Genomic DNA, 16968 nt, shown 5'->3' on the forward strand with positions numbered 1-16968 from the left:
CTGGTGGATGTGTTGCCATGGAAAATGTATGTGCTTTTCATAGTCAAATAGAAAGGTGTGTTTCCAAATGCTGTTCTCTAACTCTGCAGCCGTAGCCTGGCTGGTTTATTTCCAGCATTCTCAGCAGTGAACTGTGGCTCTCGGGGTTGAATATCAATTTGCTATGAATCCAAGTGCTGGAGGAATGTCCTCATGTTTCTGTACCCATGCAGCAACCACATCTTCCACTGGAGCCTTTCTATTCTCAGCAGCACGTGGGAATTCAGTGAAATCCGATAACAGCAATATTAATAGCAGCTGAGTAGGTGGCCAAAGAGGTTGAAATTTAGCACGAGCCCGCTGCTAGTTGGACAGGCAGCATTCATCTCCTGCGCAGCAATACCCGGCGGGGGTACAGGAGTCTCCAAATCCCCTGACATCTTCCTCAGAACTGTAAGTGAAGCTGCTCGGTGTAGGGCTACAGTGCCTGCAGCTCAGCAAGGAGTGGGGAATGGGCTTTTCTACAGCCAACTGATCTGCTACAGCTTCCAGGCCAGGGTATGGCTCTTCCAAGACCTTCAAAGGGCGTTTTGGAGGTGTGACTGCTGCCTTGATGGATGGAAGCTCAAAGGGAGATCACCAGTATTTTTTTTTAAACAGCAATCTATTCAAGTCTTGTATTTGTGAGATCTGTAGTTTAGAGGAAAGGACAGAAAACAGGGTTGGCAGCTGTTGGGGTTTCTGAAGTGTTCGTCACCAAGGATGGGTTTGGCACTGGGCAGGGTGCATTTGTCACTGCCACATTCCTTTCTATCAGTGGGAGTGTCTCTGTTCCTTCTTTCTCCCCGTAAATGGATTCAGATTTGTCTTATCTCTTTGGACAGGACCACATGTATTGTTGGCAGCTAACCCTCATTTTGGGGAGGAGGAATCTCAGTTCAAACTTGCTTCTTTGTTTGTTGATTTTGGGTTTTTTAAAATTTTAAATCTTCAATTGATAAGTATATTTAAATATGTTTCTATATGAGAAACAGACCCTTCTCTGAACAGGATGCTTTAAAATAATCTTCCAGAATTTTGCTCAGACTTCTAGTATCTTGGATGTGGTCCTGAGTTCCACATTGTTCTTCCTGGAAAATAATAAAGTGAAGTGTTACAGTAGATTTGACATCATGAGTTGCTAGTTGCTGGAATTTCATACATATTAGGATTTGGGGAAACAAAACCATATCGTGTCAGAAAAATAAAATCCAAAGTATTAAGTTTATTGTTTAAAAATTTTGCAATAGGTAAAAAAAAAGTAGCTTCTTAAAATGCACTGCTCTTTTGTATGGAGGCAGTGGAGAGGTGTCTGTAGGTGTCAGTGGATGTATTTTATAATTGGTTAAACTCTAGTTCATGATTTCTTAAAAGTACTGTGGCCTGCCAGTTCCTTTAACGTGTATGATTGTCTACAATTTAAAAAAAAATGTTTTAAATGCCCAAAAATGCACTAAAATAATCCCAGCAGGCTTTCCTGACTCCTTAAAAATGGGAAGCACAGAGTGCCTCTGTCTCAGCGTCATCACATGGGGGTTCTCACGGTACTGGTGTCTGGAGCAGAGTCCTCCACCAAGCCTCCAGCCTGCTCCTCTGCCATGGTGCTGGTGCAATTGCTTGTATGAGCATGATCTAAAACAGATCAGCAAGCTAATTTAGGGGTTGAAAATGTATATTAGGAAAAACACAGAGAAACAGGTGTAGCCCTCTGGCAGCGTGGAACAGCAGTGTGATTCAGGGTTGTGTTGGCATAACCACGGGGGCAGCAAACAGGAGTGGCTGGAAGAGAGAAGGGGACCAGGAAATCCTTAAGCTAGAACTGCTGCCAAAGCCTTTGTATTGTCAAGCTAGGGCCTTGGTGACTAATTCTGCTGTTTAACCTTGAGCAAACAGTGGAGCTGAGAATAAATGCCTTGAGCTGTGGCTCAGCCTTGTGCTGATCTGCCTTGTCACTTTGCTTTATTCATGTAGAGTGGTCTTTGTTGGAGAAACATCTGTCAGTCTGGAAGTGATGTTTGTCAATATGTGTTGTGTTCAAATGTAACAGAGGTGTTTCGTTCTAAGCGTATCACGCATCAACAAGTGAGAGCTATTCCTGTCCCATTTGTCTTTCTTCTGTTTGCTCAAGGATTGACGTAGTTGGGATGATTTACACAGAAGGCATTATTTCTTCACAGGTGGTTATTCCACATCTTTTTCCATCAGTGTTCAACTCGGATTTATGTGGTTGTGCTTCACAATTACTATCATAATATCCCCCACGTGTTTTTGTCTCGTGGCCTTTAGACTTTAGAGATTTTTCCAGGGTGGCTAATCTTGAAGTTGTATGTAAACTTTTATTAATACTGCTGCCAACATTTAAGGTTCACACTTCATGAATCAGGATTCTACTTTTACAACTTTGAGACCTCTCTGTTAGCTGGAATTTGATATTGAGGTTAGAATAGGTTGATTGGTGTTGGGCTTTTTTTGAGCTTCAGAATGGATGCTTAAATGCTGAGACTGTGGCAAGAGCAGACAAAGTGTTTAAAATAAATTTTTCCAGTAAGATCTTAACTGCTCTACTTAGCTGCTTTCTTTGCTTAGTTCAGACATCTTTAGCAAAGTTGTATTGTTAAGGAAAGGAGATATAAAAAAGCTGTGGGAGGACAGAGAAGTTAATGTTTAAAAATACACAAAGTGATTTAGTAAACAGTGTTGCAGTGTCATGTGGGGAGGAACTGAATTCTTTCAGCAGATTAGTTTTAAGATGCAGCCTTGGCTATGCCCTCCTGGGCAAAGCTGCAGCCCACATAAAACTTGGGTTATACCAATATTCATAAAGAATATGATTAGCATCAGCTGGGCTGGCTCTATGACAGCTTTGGATGGAAACAGGAAAAAGCAGACTTCTTTTACAGTAACCAAATGTAGTATTGGCACTTATTTGCATTGACAAAGATACTTCAGCAAGTGAGCTACCCAATCAATTCCTAAGTTAGCTGTCGTATGAGAAATGTCTCTGCAATCAGTTGTGTGTGCACTTCAGTGCTATAGACTTATGTTTAAAATAAGGTTGTAAGTGTCCCAGAGTGTTTTTTAAAAAGCTTAAAAGCTAAGTTGCTGAAGTTCTTGTACTCCATCTTCTAAATGATTTATTCAAATACAGTGTGAGAAACTGAGTGTTGAAGCCCTGTGTATTTGGAGCCAGGATTGTAAAGGGGAGTTGGAGGTGAGAGCAGGAGCTTCCTGTTAGGTAACAGTTTGTCAGAAGAGTTGTAGGGTCATGCCTACTCTTACAGCAGCAAAGAATTTGCTATGCTTGAGGCTGATGCCTCTGTCTTGTGCCCTCCTATGAACCATAATTGTTCAGAGTTATACACAAGACCCTAGATGAATTATTTGCATAGATTGCACAGTAGTTATGTTATTTTTATAACACCTCATGGAGAATTTCTGTGTACTAGAATTGTTCCATTTTATGTTTTCATTTACTACAATTGAGTTTAAAGCCTTGCTTTTTCTGTTTTGATACTCACAGGGAAAATTAATTCCTTCTAATAGCTCTTCAGTTTGTATCATACTTCTAACCAATAAGTATTTACACAATAGATATTTTAAGTGGAGTGTCCTGGAAGAGAAATAGGCAACTGCATGTGCAACTAAACACAGATGAGCTTGGACAGGTTGTCCATATAAAAGGCCTTAAAGGCTCTTATTTCACACAGAGAATGTTAGAAAGCAGATCCAAACTACACCTTCTGCAAATTGCATGCCTCAGAGAAGATGTAGCTGTGAAATTTTTGGATCAGAAATTATTTTTAAGACCTTCCAGTAAGGTAACAACATTGCTTCTTTAATCAGGATTTTTTGACCAAAAAAAAATTATATACCTATCGTTTAACAGGTCTTGGACAGTACATTCATCGTTCCGAATAATCCTTTTCCTTGGTTAAGTACCATCAAATAATTAATACATACATACAAAAATGAAGAACAGTGTTCCAGATCTGCAGAGTTTTTCTTGGATTTTTTCTTATCCTCTTCTGCTCAGACTGTGTCTACTGTCACAAGTTGTTAAAAAGTTTTAGAAACCAATAGATGCAGTTCAGAGAAGGAGAGTAGCAATGCAAGTGAAAAAACTTAATGAATTAAGAGTAAACACCTTGTCTGTTTGCTTCTGTTGTTAGCAGGGTAAACAAGAATGAAGCAGGGTCTGTCATTGGAGTGCATGAAATATCTCCCTGCCTGCATTTTTGGTGCTGTTTACCAGAATGGCCTAGGTTTTGTGTTGGTTTTAGTCCAAATACACAGGCCGAGTGTATTTATGGCTATTCCAGTAAGGAAATTTTATTGAAATATAAAGACAACTAAATATTGCTCCTGTTGCAAAACGGTTGACTGAAATTATCCCAGAGAACTCAAGGAAAGCAGAAGTGGACATCATTGTTTTCAGTCTTGTAGCTTTGGTCTACATGAAGGCTGGCAGCCTTTTGGATACATGCTCCTGCCAGCTAAGGGCAGCGTCTTCCACGCCTCACTGGAATGCTGAAGTTTGGGAGCAAACTTTAAGGCATCCTTAGCAAGGGTCTCTGCTTTTGTAATTGCAAACCAAAGCAGAAATTCTGCTAACAAAAGGCATTGACGGTAAAGAATGCTAACCTTTAAAATGTTCTCTGCTGGGTATGAGAAGTGTAGTGTTGTAAGAATAGTTTTCGATTCTCTGCTTGGAGAATGGGAAATGCACTGTCTCCTGTAGCCCTTTAGGTCACAGCTATGGTGTGCCCTACAATGTGGACACTGGCAAAAAATTTAGCTCATTGGAAAAAGGGGGAATTTTTTTCTTCAAAAATAGTCTTGAATGAATAACTGATAGCAATGGATTTTGGAAGGGATTAAAAAACAAACAAAAAAGTGTAAATATTTCACATTAAAGGAGGAGGGTTCTTCCTTATCTGTGCAAAAGAGGTCACTGGCTACAAAGCCAGAAACATCTCTGGCATGAGATACTAAGGAAGCTTCAGGCAAGGACTGTGGAGGTCAGACCCATCTCAGGACTTTGTGTTCCTGATAGCCTGATTTCTTTATGATGTGGGGATGGGCAAGGCAATTAGAGCCACTGAGTGGGAGCGGGTGCTCTCAAAATAGGAAGGAGGAGGAGGAGGGAAGGGACAGTCTGTGTCCCTGATGCTTGTCACGTCTCATTGATTATTCAATTTCCATGAAGAGTGACCAAGCCCTGTCCTTATTACACTAACTCCTAACTGTTTCCTGAATGGTTTATTCTCTTTTTTTTTTCTTGTAACCTTTAACTAGTGTGTTCCTAGACAGAAACAAGATAAGTATCTTGACACATTGTTGGTTGGGCATGTTAGGGACCTCTGAATAGAGTTTTTCTGCTGCTGCATGTGAAGTCTCTGCTTTTCTGTTTGAACTCTTTCACTGTGCTGTGTGTGAAGTTTATAGCCGAACCAGCTCCAAACCAGGGCAGGTGAAGAGTTGTTTTGGTGTATTTAAGCCATTTGCTCTTCCATAACTGCTGGCACTGCAGGCAGCAGTGTTGTTCAACCACTGTCTGCAGTCCAGCCCTGAGTATTTATACCTGGGGACTACGAAGCTTTTGGAACCTCCCGTTTGAGAAGTTTCTTCTTCTTGCTCTTAAAATGAGTGGGAGGAGAACAGGAGTGTCCATTGGTACACTTCCAAGGTGGGCTACAGACTTGGTGTATATATGTAAACGCTCCCTAATGTTAGTGATTGCATATGTATTTAATATTCTTTTTTAAAAATGTATTTGCATAAAAGAAGCCAAACCCATTCTTTCAGCCCTACATCGTTTCTCTCCACTTGTCCCAGTTTCAGTTTCTCATTTTTTGGTCTGAAAAGTTTACTCTTGGCTAAAATGTTCTCTGTTGTCTAAGGCAAATACTTTAGAAAACAATACCATTAGGGGAAAAGTTACAATTGAATCTCCTTTTATATGGAATTGACAATTGGAGGTTATTCAGGCTGGAAAAGAGAAGGCTCAAGGGAGACGTTGTAGCAGCCTTCCAGCAGCTAAAGCAAGCCTATGCAAAATCTTGAGAGGGGCTCTTTGGGGGGTTATGTAGTGATAGGAGCAAGGGGGAATGACTGAACTGAGAGTGTCAGTTTATATTGGCTGATGAGAAGAAATTCTCTACTCTGAGGGTGGAGAGGCACTGGCATGGATTGTCCAGACAAGTGGTGGATGCCCCATCCCTGTAAGGTTCCAAAACCAGGCTGGATGGGGCTTTCAGCAGTGTGGTCTAGTGGAAGGTGTCCCTACCCGTGGCAGAGGGGTTGGAAATAGGTGATCTTTCAGGGCCCTTCCAACCCAAACCATTCTGATTCTGTGATCTCCCTGGCTAATAGAGGCTATATTTCCCAAAGTCAACAGCTTGTTTGCTACTTCTGTTTCATTGATAACTAAATGACAGCTAATTAAAAATACCTAGAACCTTTCTGTGTACCTCTCAAAACAGAAACTGTAATAGATTGGCTAACTTCTCATTTTGCATGTAACAGTTGGAATAGTATAGAGTTATGATTGTATTTAAAGCTAAATGCTTCTTATTTCTTTTGGAGCAGTCATAGTTGCATATTTTATATTGACTGATAATTGGTCTTGAAGCTTTTTACATCTTGAATAATAATTGAATTTTAAGTCAGCAATTTTAAAATATTTTGTTTTCTTTTCTTTTTCTCATTCTCTGCCCTGCATCAGACCAGAGGAAACCAACAGAAGAGTGAAAAATGTAAGAGAGTTGCACATTAATTGTGATTAATTATTTCTAAATGCTTCTATTTATGGTACTATCATATTTACCTTATCCTTCAACTATTGATTTATCTGATGCAAATTAATGCCATTTTACAATGATCTCTATGTGCATCTTACTTTCCCAAATCATTGTAATAATCAAAACCAGTACTTACATCTGCTTGCATGAGATATATGAGATGTATCATGACACTCTTTGATTGGTTTTGGTAGCAATCACAGCTGATACTGTATGAAAGATTTTGCAGTGCATTGTGGAAACATCTCTAACAGCATGCTGAGATTCTTTTACACTGGCATGAGAGGAAAGTAAGTTTGTATTCAGGGGTTTTTTTCTGTTTGTTTTTAGGTTTTGATTACATTATACTGGCTTGGGAGAAAAGCTCAAATTGACCCTGATTATAATGGTCCATACCTCAATCTTAAAGCATTTGAGAAGTTATTAGGACAAGCACTGAGTAAGGTAAGGAATCCAAAAAAGGAAATGAAACAAATAGCCTGAATTTTATAGTTTGTTATACAGCAGCAATTCTAAACAGTCTCTTGAAGGCTTCATTTTCTTCTTAGATTGGAGAACATAGTAATTTGTTTTGCTTGCTATCAAGTTCCATAGGAAAGGAATGATTTTTAGCTTAGTTCTTCTGCTACCCATACGAATTTCAGAACACATCTGCTGTAATTCATGTGGTACATTGTGAAGAGCCCTATCTCAGTCCTCTTTGCTGAGATGAGAGAAATTTAAGACCTTTTACCAAGTCTCCTGTTGAAACTGTTGTTATGTGTTTCAGGGTTTTGCAGTAGTCTTTGTTGAAATTTGTTTATGAATTCAAAATGCTCATGAGTAGCATTTGCACACTAAATTATTGGAAAAGGCCTTTCAAAAGTGATTCTTGTAGGCACTTGAAGAGTCCAGCCAGCTGAGCAGAAGCGGCAGAGACAGTGGGTACGGCGATATTTGGTACGTTGACCGGGGAGAGCCTTTCTCATCTTCAGTTACTCATAAAAGAGACGATTCCTTTGATAGCTTGGACTCTCTTGGTTCAAGATCCTGCACAAGCTTTTCATCGGATATAACCTTGAAAGGTGGCAGTGAAGGTATGTTTTCCTCTCTAAAATCTTTTGTTGACTTGTATCTTATGAGTGTGAGAAAAGACAATGTATGGACCTAGTACTTGGATATCCAGTACTTAAAGTCAGTTCCAGTTTTGTAACTGTTGCAGTTGCATTTTGCGTAAGCAAATATTCACCTCTAACAGTTGGTAGAAAAAAAGCACTGCTCACACAGATCTTCCTCGGAAGGGTTGCTGAAACTCTTGCTCTCACTGGCACATTAGAGTGTGTGTATGTCCAGGGTATATTCCCAGAGTTCTGTAAGGGAAATTCCTAGAAATTATATCTGCATGGAGTTACCTAAAATTCACCAGTTGCACAAGTCGCTTACCTTGTTCTTAGGGCGACTGTGTCAAACTGCTATGTCTTTACTTCATTTGTGAATATTCAATAAGGTTTTTCCCACCTAGGTTAAACACTGAGTAGTATTTGTTACTTTTAGTAGTTTGTCATGAAAATAAAGGTAACAAGAAGATGGCGACATTGGATCCCTAAAGCAGTGCTCTAGCCTGTATTTCTCTGCTGATTTTAAAGTTCAATGCCAACTTGTAGTCTAAAGTCACACAAATTGTGAGGTTTTGGGTTTTGTTTCATGTGAGTAACAAAATCATTGAGCAGAGGCTCCATGGAGCATTGCTGATCTGTACAAGGCAACATTTAGCCATACTACATACCTGATGTACCCTGGGCTTCTAATGGATTTTAATCTGTGAAATGAGCACAATGCTATATTATTTGCTGTTTGTCTGTGTTAGTAAATTTATCTTGCAGATACTATTTAATTAAAAAATTTCTGTGCTGTTTTTTGTCTTCAGTCTGGAGGCCAGCACTTTGTTTCCTGCAGGGAACAGTGATAATGAAGGAATGGAACAAATGCAGGAGGATCATGCAAACCAAATTGAGTTTAATGGATCTTATCACAGCTTTGCCACAGACTTCTAAAAATACTTTTCTTACTGTCCTGTCAGTAGCTCAGCAAATTTGCAGCTGAAACATCTAAAATACAGACATAAATTGATTTTAGAAGACTTTGATCCAAGTTTTAGCTACGAGCACATGTCTGGAGAATGATGTTTGTATCTTCCCTTTTTATTTTCACTTTCTTCTAAGGTTGCGACAGTGACACAGACTCAGAACTGCCTTCCAAAATGCATGACTCCCATAAAGATGACAGGTCTTACCGCAGAATTTCTGTGATTGAACCGAAACCTACCACTGACTTCAATCGTTTCTTACCAAACAAAAACAAGCAGACAGCATATGTGCCAGCACCTTTAAGGAAGAAGAGGATAGAGAAGAATGAGGACAACAGGAGGAGCTGGGCAAGTCCTGTTTTCACTGAGTCAGATGGAGCATTTTCAAGGTACTGGTGTGTGGTCTTACTAAAGTAGATTTTATGTAGAATTTTTAAAATAAGTTACTTCTTTATTAGTTAAAGAAAAGTTGCTCTTGCTGCAATAAGAAGTCAAGTATTTGATTTTCCATGTTTTACCAAGGGGGACGTTTTGGTGTGGTTGTGTGGTTTGGTTTTTGGTTTTGGATTTTTACATTGTTTTTTGATGCTTGAGTAATTTTTTAAACTGGCCAGACTCCAGATGGTTTTGACTGCTTGTTAAAGCTTCCAAAATATAGTGATGAATTTCAGTTGTCCGGCTTCTTGATGCATACAAATGAGATTAGTGGGCAGTTCTTGAGTTTCACCATTATCTTCGTGACTTCACTATCTTCATTCTATTCCTGTCTCGGTCAACCTCAGTGGACGTGAAACGAATCCTGTAGCTTCCTGTCAAAATAGCAGAGCAGAGTGTGGGCTCACAAATCCAGCTTCCCTCCAGATCATCTCTGAGTATGACAGTGGCTCTGATTCAGAAGATGAAAGAAGGCTGCCCGACGTTGTTTTGGATGACTTAGCAAATCGTAGATTTCTAGTCAAAAAGAGCCCTGTAAGCTCTGCTGCACCTGGACATCATTTCATGTTGCGCAATGACTCTCCTAAATCTTGCTCGCAAGAAAGTTATCCAGCTGGTCCACTAGCTGCAATGCTTGAACCACTGAGGTCAGAGATACTAATCCAAGATCCAGTAACTATTGCGTTACCTAAATCGCAGCCCTTAAATAACTCCATAAAGTTAGTCTTCTAATCGGCATTTTAACACAGCTGATAATTTGATTTGCTTTTTCTGTCAAATTTTGTATTTTTGTCAGAGGAGATAGGATGCTGATATAACCATTTAACTTATTTTTAATTTTTTTTATTTAATCTATCTTATTGTTTCTGGTGCTGCAGTGATGAAATTGAGAACTAATATGCTTCATTCACAAGGCTGAGCTCCTGAGCCAAAAAGCATGTCTTTTTGCATTCCTTATGTCAAGTTGCTCCTAAAATATCTTAACTGATTGGATATTTTGAACAGTAACCAGAAGAGGCAGAGGCAGTTGGATACTAAAGAGGAAAACAAACCAAGAGCTAACAATCCTTCACAATTATCTGGGTATTTTGATGAGGACGAGGAAGAAGTAGGCATCCCAAACATTGAAAAAGATGATCTCTATTTTCGCAAGCTAAGTTCTTCAGCGCCAAATACAGTTGTTGCTTTTGACAAATTTCTTCCTAAGTTTTGGACTCCAGAGGAGGAATTGCTATGGAAAAAAATCAAGAAATCCTCTTTCAAACCCTGGTATAAAGAGATTCAAGGGTTCAGGTGCGTTTTCATGCATGCCTGTTCTCTCCTGTGTGCAAAGCCTAAAGTGTAGTTCTATGACTCTGAATTTTTAAATTTTCATTGCCAGTGTGGCAGCAGGATATGTTTTATTTTTTTTATTTTTTCTTTTCTCTTTTAATAATTGAAATATTATTTTTGTTATACTGTTGCACCTGTTGCACTGTTGCCTCTGTGCATTTTACTCAGTGAGTACACTTCATGTTTTTTTTCTTTCTCCTCTGCTCATTCTTTCTGCTGCTACACAGTAGAAAGAGATCAGATTCTGAGGATGAGGAATTTGCTTACAAACAAAGCTGTACCATTGTTGCTAATCAATCAAGACAAAGTTTTGACTGGAACAGTAGCTGCAGAAGGGATCAGAATTATAAGCCAACTGCTGAATATGTGGGAAGCTCATTGTCACAGATTGCAGAAGGAAAAATCTTGGAGTCTCCTGATCAGCCCAGGTTGATACTGCTGCATGAGCTGTTCTCTTGATGCATCAAAAAGAAATGCTGGATATGCAACAGCTAAATAAAATTAAACCACGTCCCGTGATGCTGTGCTTTTTTGGTTATTTCTGTTTTGCTGGGTTTGGGTTTTTTTCTCTTTTAATGTAGCCATAAGTTGCTGGCCTTCTGAAACGTGTAAATGTGAAAGTGTAACATGCTGCATAGGGTTACTGGCTTTGTGTTGTGAGCATGTCAGTGTGATGTTTCTGAGCAGGTTAGGATGCCGGGATACCTTTGCGTTGGTTGGCGTGTGCTGCGCTACGGTCAGTGGTGGTGAATGCCAAGTGGTGTTGTCATTCTGCTTGGGATACTGCAAGTCTAAACCAAATGTATATTGCAAAACGTTGTGATCTGCTTGTCTCTTGCTAGTTAATGATATTTTTACTTCCCTCCTTTTGTTTTATATGCTTCAGTCAGTTTTCGTTACTTCAGGCCCTGCAAAAATACACTGACTACGTGTCTTCTGAAACGGAGACCAGAATTGATCCCACTTCTGGCCCTAGGCTCATAAAATGTAGAAAGAATGTTTCCTTTATACCAGGAGGCAAGCAAGGAGATGAGGACAATGGATATCTATATCCAGATTTGGAGAATGATGATTTGTTTGTTCGGAAAACTGGGGCTTTCCATGTGAATCAAGTTGTTCTTCAAGACCCCCGTTACTTAAAGAAATTTTCTGAGCAGGAGCCTCCTCTAGAGGGTGAGATAATTCTGCAACCTAGAGAGGGCCAAACTGTGATTCCAGATTTGGAAAAGGATGACATGATTTTTCGTAAAGTCCTCTCTCAAAAAAAAGAGGTGCCTTTATCAGGTGCTCCTGACAAGTATCACCCAGCACTGTTTCCTGATCCATGGAGTCTTCCAGAAGAGATCCGGTCCAAATTTCTATGTTTACTTGAAAAAAATGCGATACCAGAGGAAAGGAAGAGCAATGGCAGAGTGCTGTCACCATCTTTACACCATAAGAAGGATGATATGCTGACCCGCAAGATTGAATCTTGGAAAGTGGGAAGCAATGTCCAGCCGGTAAATTTTATCCCAGGTCCATGCAGTGAAGAAGACTGGAAGAAGTGGGAAGCAATCAGGGAGGCCAGCAAAGTTAGACACAAGAAACGGCAGATGGTGGAGAGGTCAGGTTGTGTCCTGCACAGATTGAGTGCCCTTGAACCCTTCCCATTCAGAAAAGCATCATCCTGTGCTGAACCATTCGTAGAGTGCCAGTCTGTTTGTTCGTGTTGTCCTCGAACAGGCTTTTTATTTGCTTTGAATAGAAGCTCATGACTGCAATACCATATTTTCAACAAAAAATTATAAAGTTTTCTAGTTTTAGGCTGCCATTTTGGAGAAAATATGTTATCATTCCCCCAGGCTCAATGTTCTGCATAAGTTTCTTTCCATGGTTGAACAGAAATGGTGATTATTCAAAAGACTACGGAGTCTAGAAATATTTTGTTATATTCTACAAGATAATTTGTAAAAACATTTCTGAAACACATGAATGCTTTAAAGACGAATTCTGGAAATGGGCATTCTGATATTCTTGCTTGCACCTAAGTTTAAAAATGCTTGTAAACTGTTCTGCCACAGTTCTGAGATGATTAGATGAGGTGAAAAAAAAAGTGTTTTCATGGTGCAAGCAAGTGGTGGCTATGTAATATTAAAGTCCACCATGGCATATTTTATTCTGCCAATACTGTCCTCCTACTTTCATAAAGTCTCGATTCATTCTTTCCCCTAATTCTTTCCTGGTATCCTCAAAATTTCTCTTGTCTGACTGAATACTGCTTCTTAAGTGTTTCCTATCTCTCTCCTTTGAATTTTGTATTTACTGGGGGAGAATGAGGTTCCAGATGTTTACTTAGCTCTGAAAATACGGCATTGCAAATTGCAGATCTCCCAGCTGTGCATCATTATTTTGTGACTAAGACACTTCTGTGTTCCAGTTGATATTTTGATGTTGCTGCATTTAATTTTTAAGCTTAATACTGTTAACAAAGTTTGAGCTTTACTGAGAAATATTTTTGAAGTGCTTGGAAATATTGCATGTTTTAAAAATTCATTCAGTAGCATTAAATAGGTGTATTATAAAATACTCATATTCAAGAATACTAAAAATCCTCTTGAATTGACCTGGATTAGTTGTGTTCAGGGATTAATATGCTAAACTCCTATTAGGGTCTTTTATTCTGGTACACATCAAGTATTACTTTCAGTTAGTGTCAGAAATGGAGTAACAAGAGAACAACCTCTGTAAGCCACACTTTTTGTAGGGACTCGAGGTGGCATTAATGTTATTTTCTTGAAATGAGTCTCTTTTGAGCATCCTGCTGCTCAGCAGCTCTGGAATGAATAAGTGGTGTAGAAATAGCACAAGGCTTTATTTGTGCAGTACTGCTAAATGAAAAGTGTTGGAAACTTGCAGGCAACCTTGTTCTGACAGTTCTGCCCAACTTTGCCCATCATGCAAGTCCTGGTGTGTTTTTTGACTGGTGTCCAATTCCTGATGTGCTTTTCCATGCTGGCTGGTTCCCAAGCTTTCAGTTTCCCCATCACTTAGTGAGAGTGCTGGTCTACTAATGGTGTTAATGTTGTTATCAATATCAAGACACTGAATCTCTTTTTTTTGGTTTCTGATTTCTCAGACTTTTTCAAAAGCTTTCTGATGAGCAAGGGTAAGTTTTATAAAAGCTTGAAAGATTGTAATGCTATTTTTTTTGCCTCTTTTCATCTTTATGCATGCACAGTAGCTAAAAACTCATGCTGAAAACTTGTGCATGTTGCTTTGTTGTTCCATTCTTTGCCATTTATGTAATGAATGTGAGATAAAAGCTGTGTATATGGCAAAAGTTCTCTCTGCTGTCTCATGTATTCAACTTATGGTTATCAGGCACTTTGAAAATCAGCTCTAATGTTTTATTCCTGCTGAAGTGAAAAATTTGTTGTTCTGTATTTAAATTAGGCTTTAAAACACTCAAAAAGTGTAAAGGAGTATTAAATATTTTATTTTGAAGGCTGTACAGCTAGAATCTGAAAATAATTAACAGCAGTGGTATTTATCATGGGATTGGTGAATGGCCTGGGGTTATTTTATATCTTCCAGGTGGAAGATATATGCTCAGTGGTAAACTTATAGATTTGTGCCATGGGAAATTACATGTTGTTTATGATGAACTGCGACTCAAAGAGAAATATTTTTTTCACTTATTGTGTGATAGCATGTTAAGTATTTGGGAATGTATGGTGTTCTACTGATTTTTTTTTAAATTTAAATTTATTTATATATTTGCTTCCCTATTTTTACTCTGAGGCAAACCTGGTAAATTACTGAACACTTCCAGAAGTGAAAAATGTTTCAGAAGTTAGGTGTTAGGAGAGGGAGACTCAGAAGACTCAAGCCACTGTTTAGGTTTTTCAGTTTAGACTGAAATTAAAACTAAGATCCAGTTCCACGGTATGAATATACCTTTTCTTAGGTTATATCTTCTTTAGGTTGAGATTTTCCTGTTTTGTTGCAGGCAGATATAGTAATTCAAGAGAAAGAAGTGGAAATGGTAGTTATTTAAGTTTTCTTTAACTCATCTGGAACAAATTTGATACATCCTTATGTAGTATTTGGTTACCCTAAAACAGTTCTCTGTGTGATATAACTTAAGCATAAAAATGAGGAAAAGAACTGTACAAGAAAAGAGTTTCTGCAATAGCAACCAGGTGATTTTTTGCTGAATTTGGCACTCTTCTCATTCAGAAAATAGATACGCAAACAGACATGATGAGTTAATGCCCAAGCCTTTATTTCTAGAGGCCAGAGGCCAGTCTCATGTTACCAATGAAAATGAGTTCAGCCACTAGGGAGGAATTAAGAGTCTGGTTTGTTAGTTCAGAGATCTCTTGGAATGCAACAGATTAGAGCAAGGCTCCGTGCTGAATCTATTTTGGTTTTAATCTTATTTTCCGTCAAATCAGAGAAGTGCCACATTTTCAAGTCCTGCTGTAACTTAACTACATCCCTCTATATAACTCATACTTTGGATAAATGGAAACAAAGGTATTTTTGAATATTAAGAAACAAAAAAAAAACCCCAAGCCCTAGAGACCTAGCTTTCCCTTTTCCTTTTCCCTAGCATTATACCATTGAACCTTATGATGAAACACCTACATTTTGCTTACTGTCTCAGAGGCTTGTGGTCACATCTCATCAGGAGCCTGGTCCTATATCGAAACTAAATGTCCTGTTATGTTTATCACTGCAGTGTGAAAGAATAAAGGAAAACATAGCACGTGGTAGGGGAGAGTATGAAAGGTGAGCTTTGAGGAATTTAGGTTAAAGGGAACTAGCAAGTAGGAGTTCCTGGGGGAAATTGTAGTCATGTTGAAGATGTTAGCAGGAAGATGGCTGTGTTAGCCATCCCAACTTTAATGGAAAGCATCTCAGAGCCTTGGGGAGGATCAGCAATCAGCATAGGGGCCTGAGACCTCCATGAACTGAGCATTTGGCCGTGTGTGACTCTTAGTCTTTTGGAAATGTGCATCAGTAACTGGTTTGGAAGGAAGGAAAGAACAAGAGGTGATACAGGGGTTGTTACAGGAGAGAAGTCCAAGGGTGGGAATTTGGATTTGGGGATAGGGGATGCCTTTTCAGTCAAAGAAAGAAACGAGATCAATAAAGAGAATAGCAAGTTAAAACAAAAGTACCAGTGTTCTATGAGGAGCTCAATGTGAATGGTCAGCATGGAGATGTACAGAGCTGCTTATTCCCTTAACCTGATTTTATTTGCTCCAATACCCAGCTAATGACTTCCATGTTGGCACTACAGCACATCCCATCAGCTGCCCATGTGTTTCCTGCTCCATTCAAAATAACATTCATGAGCATTCAGTTGTACTAATATAAATCTTTTTCTCTCTCTGAAGGCTTCACTCGTGTAAATGAGGGCTAGGATGTTATAAAGCTGAGTTCTCTTTTCCCTTTCTAGGAGTAAATCTTTGAATGATGTCAGTGCAGAGGAGCTGCAGACACTGCGCAAAATCCGTTATGAAGAGCTGCAGAAGATAAAAGAACAGTTACAAGAGCAAGATCTAAAGTGGCAAGAAGTAAGGACTCCTTTTCACCTCTTCTTGTGCATCCTGCTTGATGGGGCCGGGTGTCACCTGCCTTCAGTGTCCCTAGTAAAAAAGCTTTGGCATGTGTGCAGCAATTCATGGGGCTGTCTTCTAAAACAATTCATCTCATGCAGCTACTAGAGTTTTTGGGGATGCCTGTTTAATGCAGAACTGAAATTATTTTAAATATCCTCCTAAGTTTCTGGTTAACGCTTCAGGATAAAACTTGTAGGTACTGTAATAAAGCCTTCAGGCTTGATTTCTCTGGACATAAAGAGAAGTTAGGGCATGTGTTATCTGCAATTTTTGAATACTTTTTTTGGAAAAATGATTGGAATGTCTGAGTATTTGATCCTCTGGGAGAAAGGGGAATAAATAATACTTCCTTGTGCAAATTCTTGAGGCTCCTATCCCCTAATAATGCTGTCTTAAATCCAGCTTGTAAACTGTATGGTAGCTTTGCACAGCATCATAAGCATATATAAAGACTTTTCAATTTATTAAAATCTCTGCTTGACAAGAGTATCAACAAGAAGCCGAAAATAAGAACAAAGCACCAAACTAGAAGTTCATAGTTGTTTGTTTAATGCATCTCAGTTCTAATATTCAGTACTTCCCTTAACTCAGCTCTGGTATTTCATGGACAATATTGCCAGTTCATATTGTGGTTTTACAGAAATGAAGAATGTACAGAAATGTCTGTTTTCAATTTAGAATTTAAAACATATTTATTCTCAATCCAGTG

The 16968-nt window shown here is 39.0% G+C and overlaps 1 protein-coding gene across 22 annotated transcripts in view; it reads left to right on the forward strand.

Moving 5' to 3' along the window:
* The window catches only part of LMO7 (LIM domain 7), a 132363-nt gene that overhangs the window by 80613 nt on the left and 34782 nt on the right, over positions 1-16968 (forward strand). For 10 of the 22 annotated variants that reach the window (XM_039714580.1, XM_039714574.1, XM_039714577.1 and 7 more), the window contains 10 exons: positions 6743-6773; positions 7149-7262; positions 7696-7894; positions 9020-9272; positions 9666-9965; positions 10324-10611; positions 10878-11078; positions 11537-12253; positions 13766-13795; positions 16097-16214. In XM_039714580.1, coding sequence (XP_039570514.1) covers positions 6743-6773; positions 7149-7262; positions 7696-7894; positions 9020-9272; positions 9666-9965; positions 10324-10611; positions 10878-11078; positions 11537-12253; positions 13766-13795; positions 16097-16214 — 2251 coding nt within the window. The remainder of the gene's footprint in view (positions 1-6742; positions 6774-7148; positions 7263-7695; positions 7895-9019; positions 9273-9665; positions 9966-10323; positions 10612-10877; positions 11079-11536; positions 12254-13765; positions 13796-16096; positions 16215-16968) is intronic. The other 12 variants (XM_039714575.1, XM_039714578.1, XM_039714585.1 and 9 more) reach the window with 7 other exon arrangements.

This window comes from Passer montanus, unplaced genomic scaffold (assembly GCF_014805655.1).
Source record: "Passer montanus isolate IOZ18808 unplaced genomic scaffold, ASM1480565v1 scaffold30, whole genome shotgun sequence".
Lineage (NCBI taxonomy): Eukaryota > Metazoa > Chordata > Aves > Passeriformes > Passeridae > Passer > Passer montanus.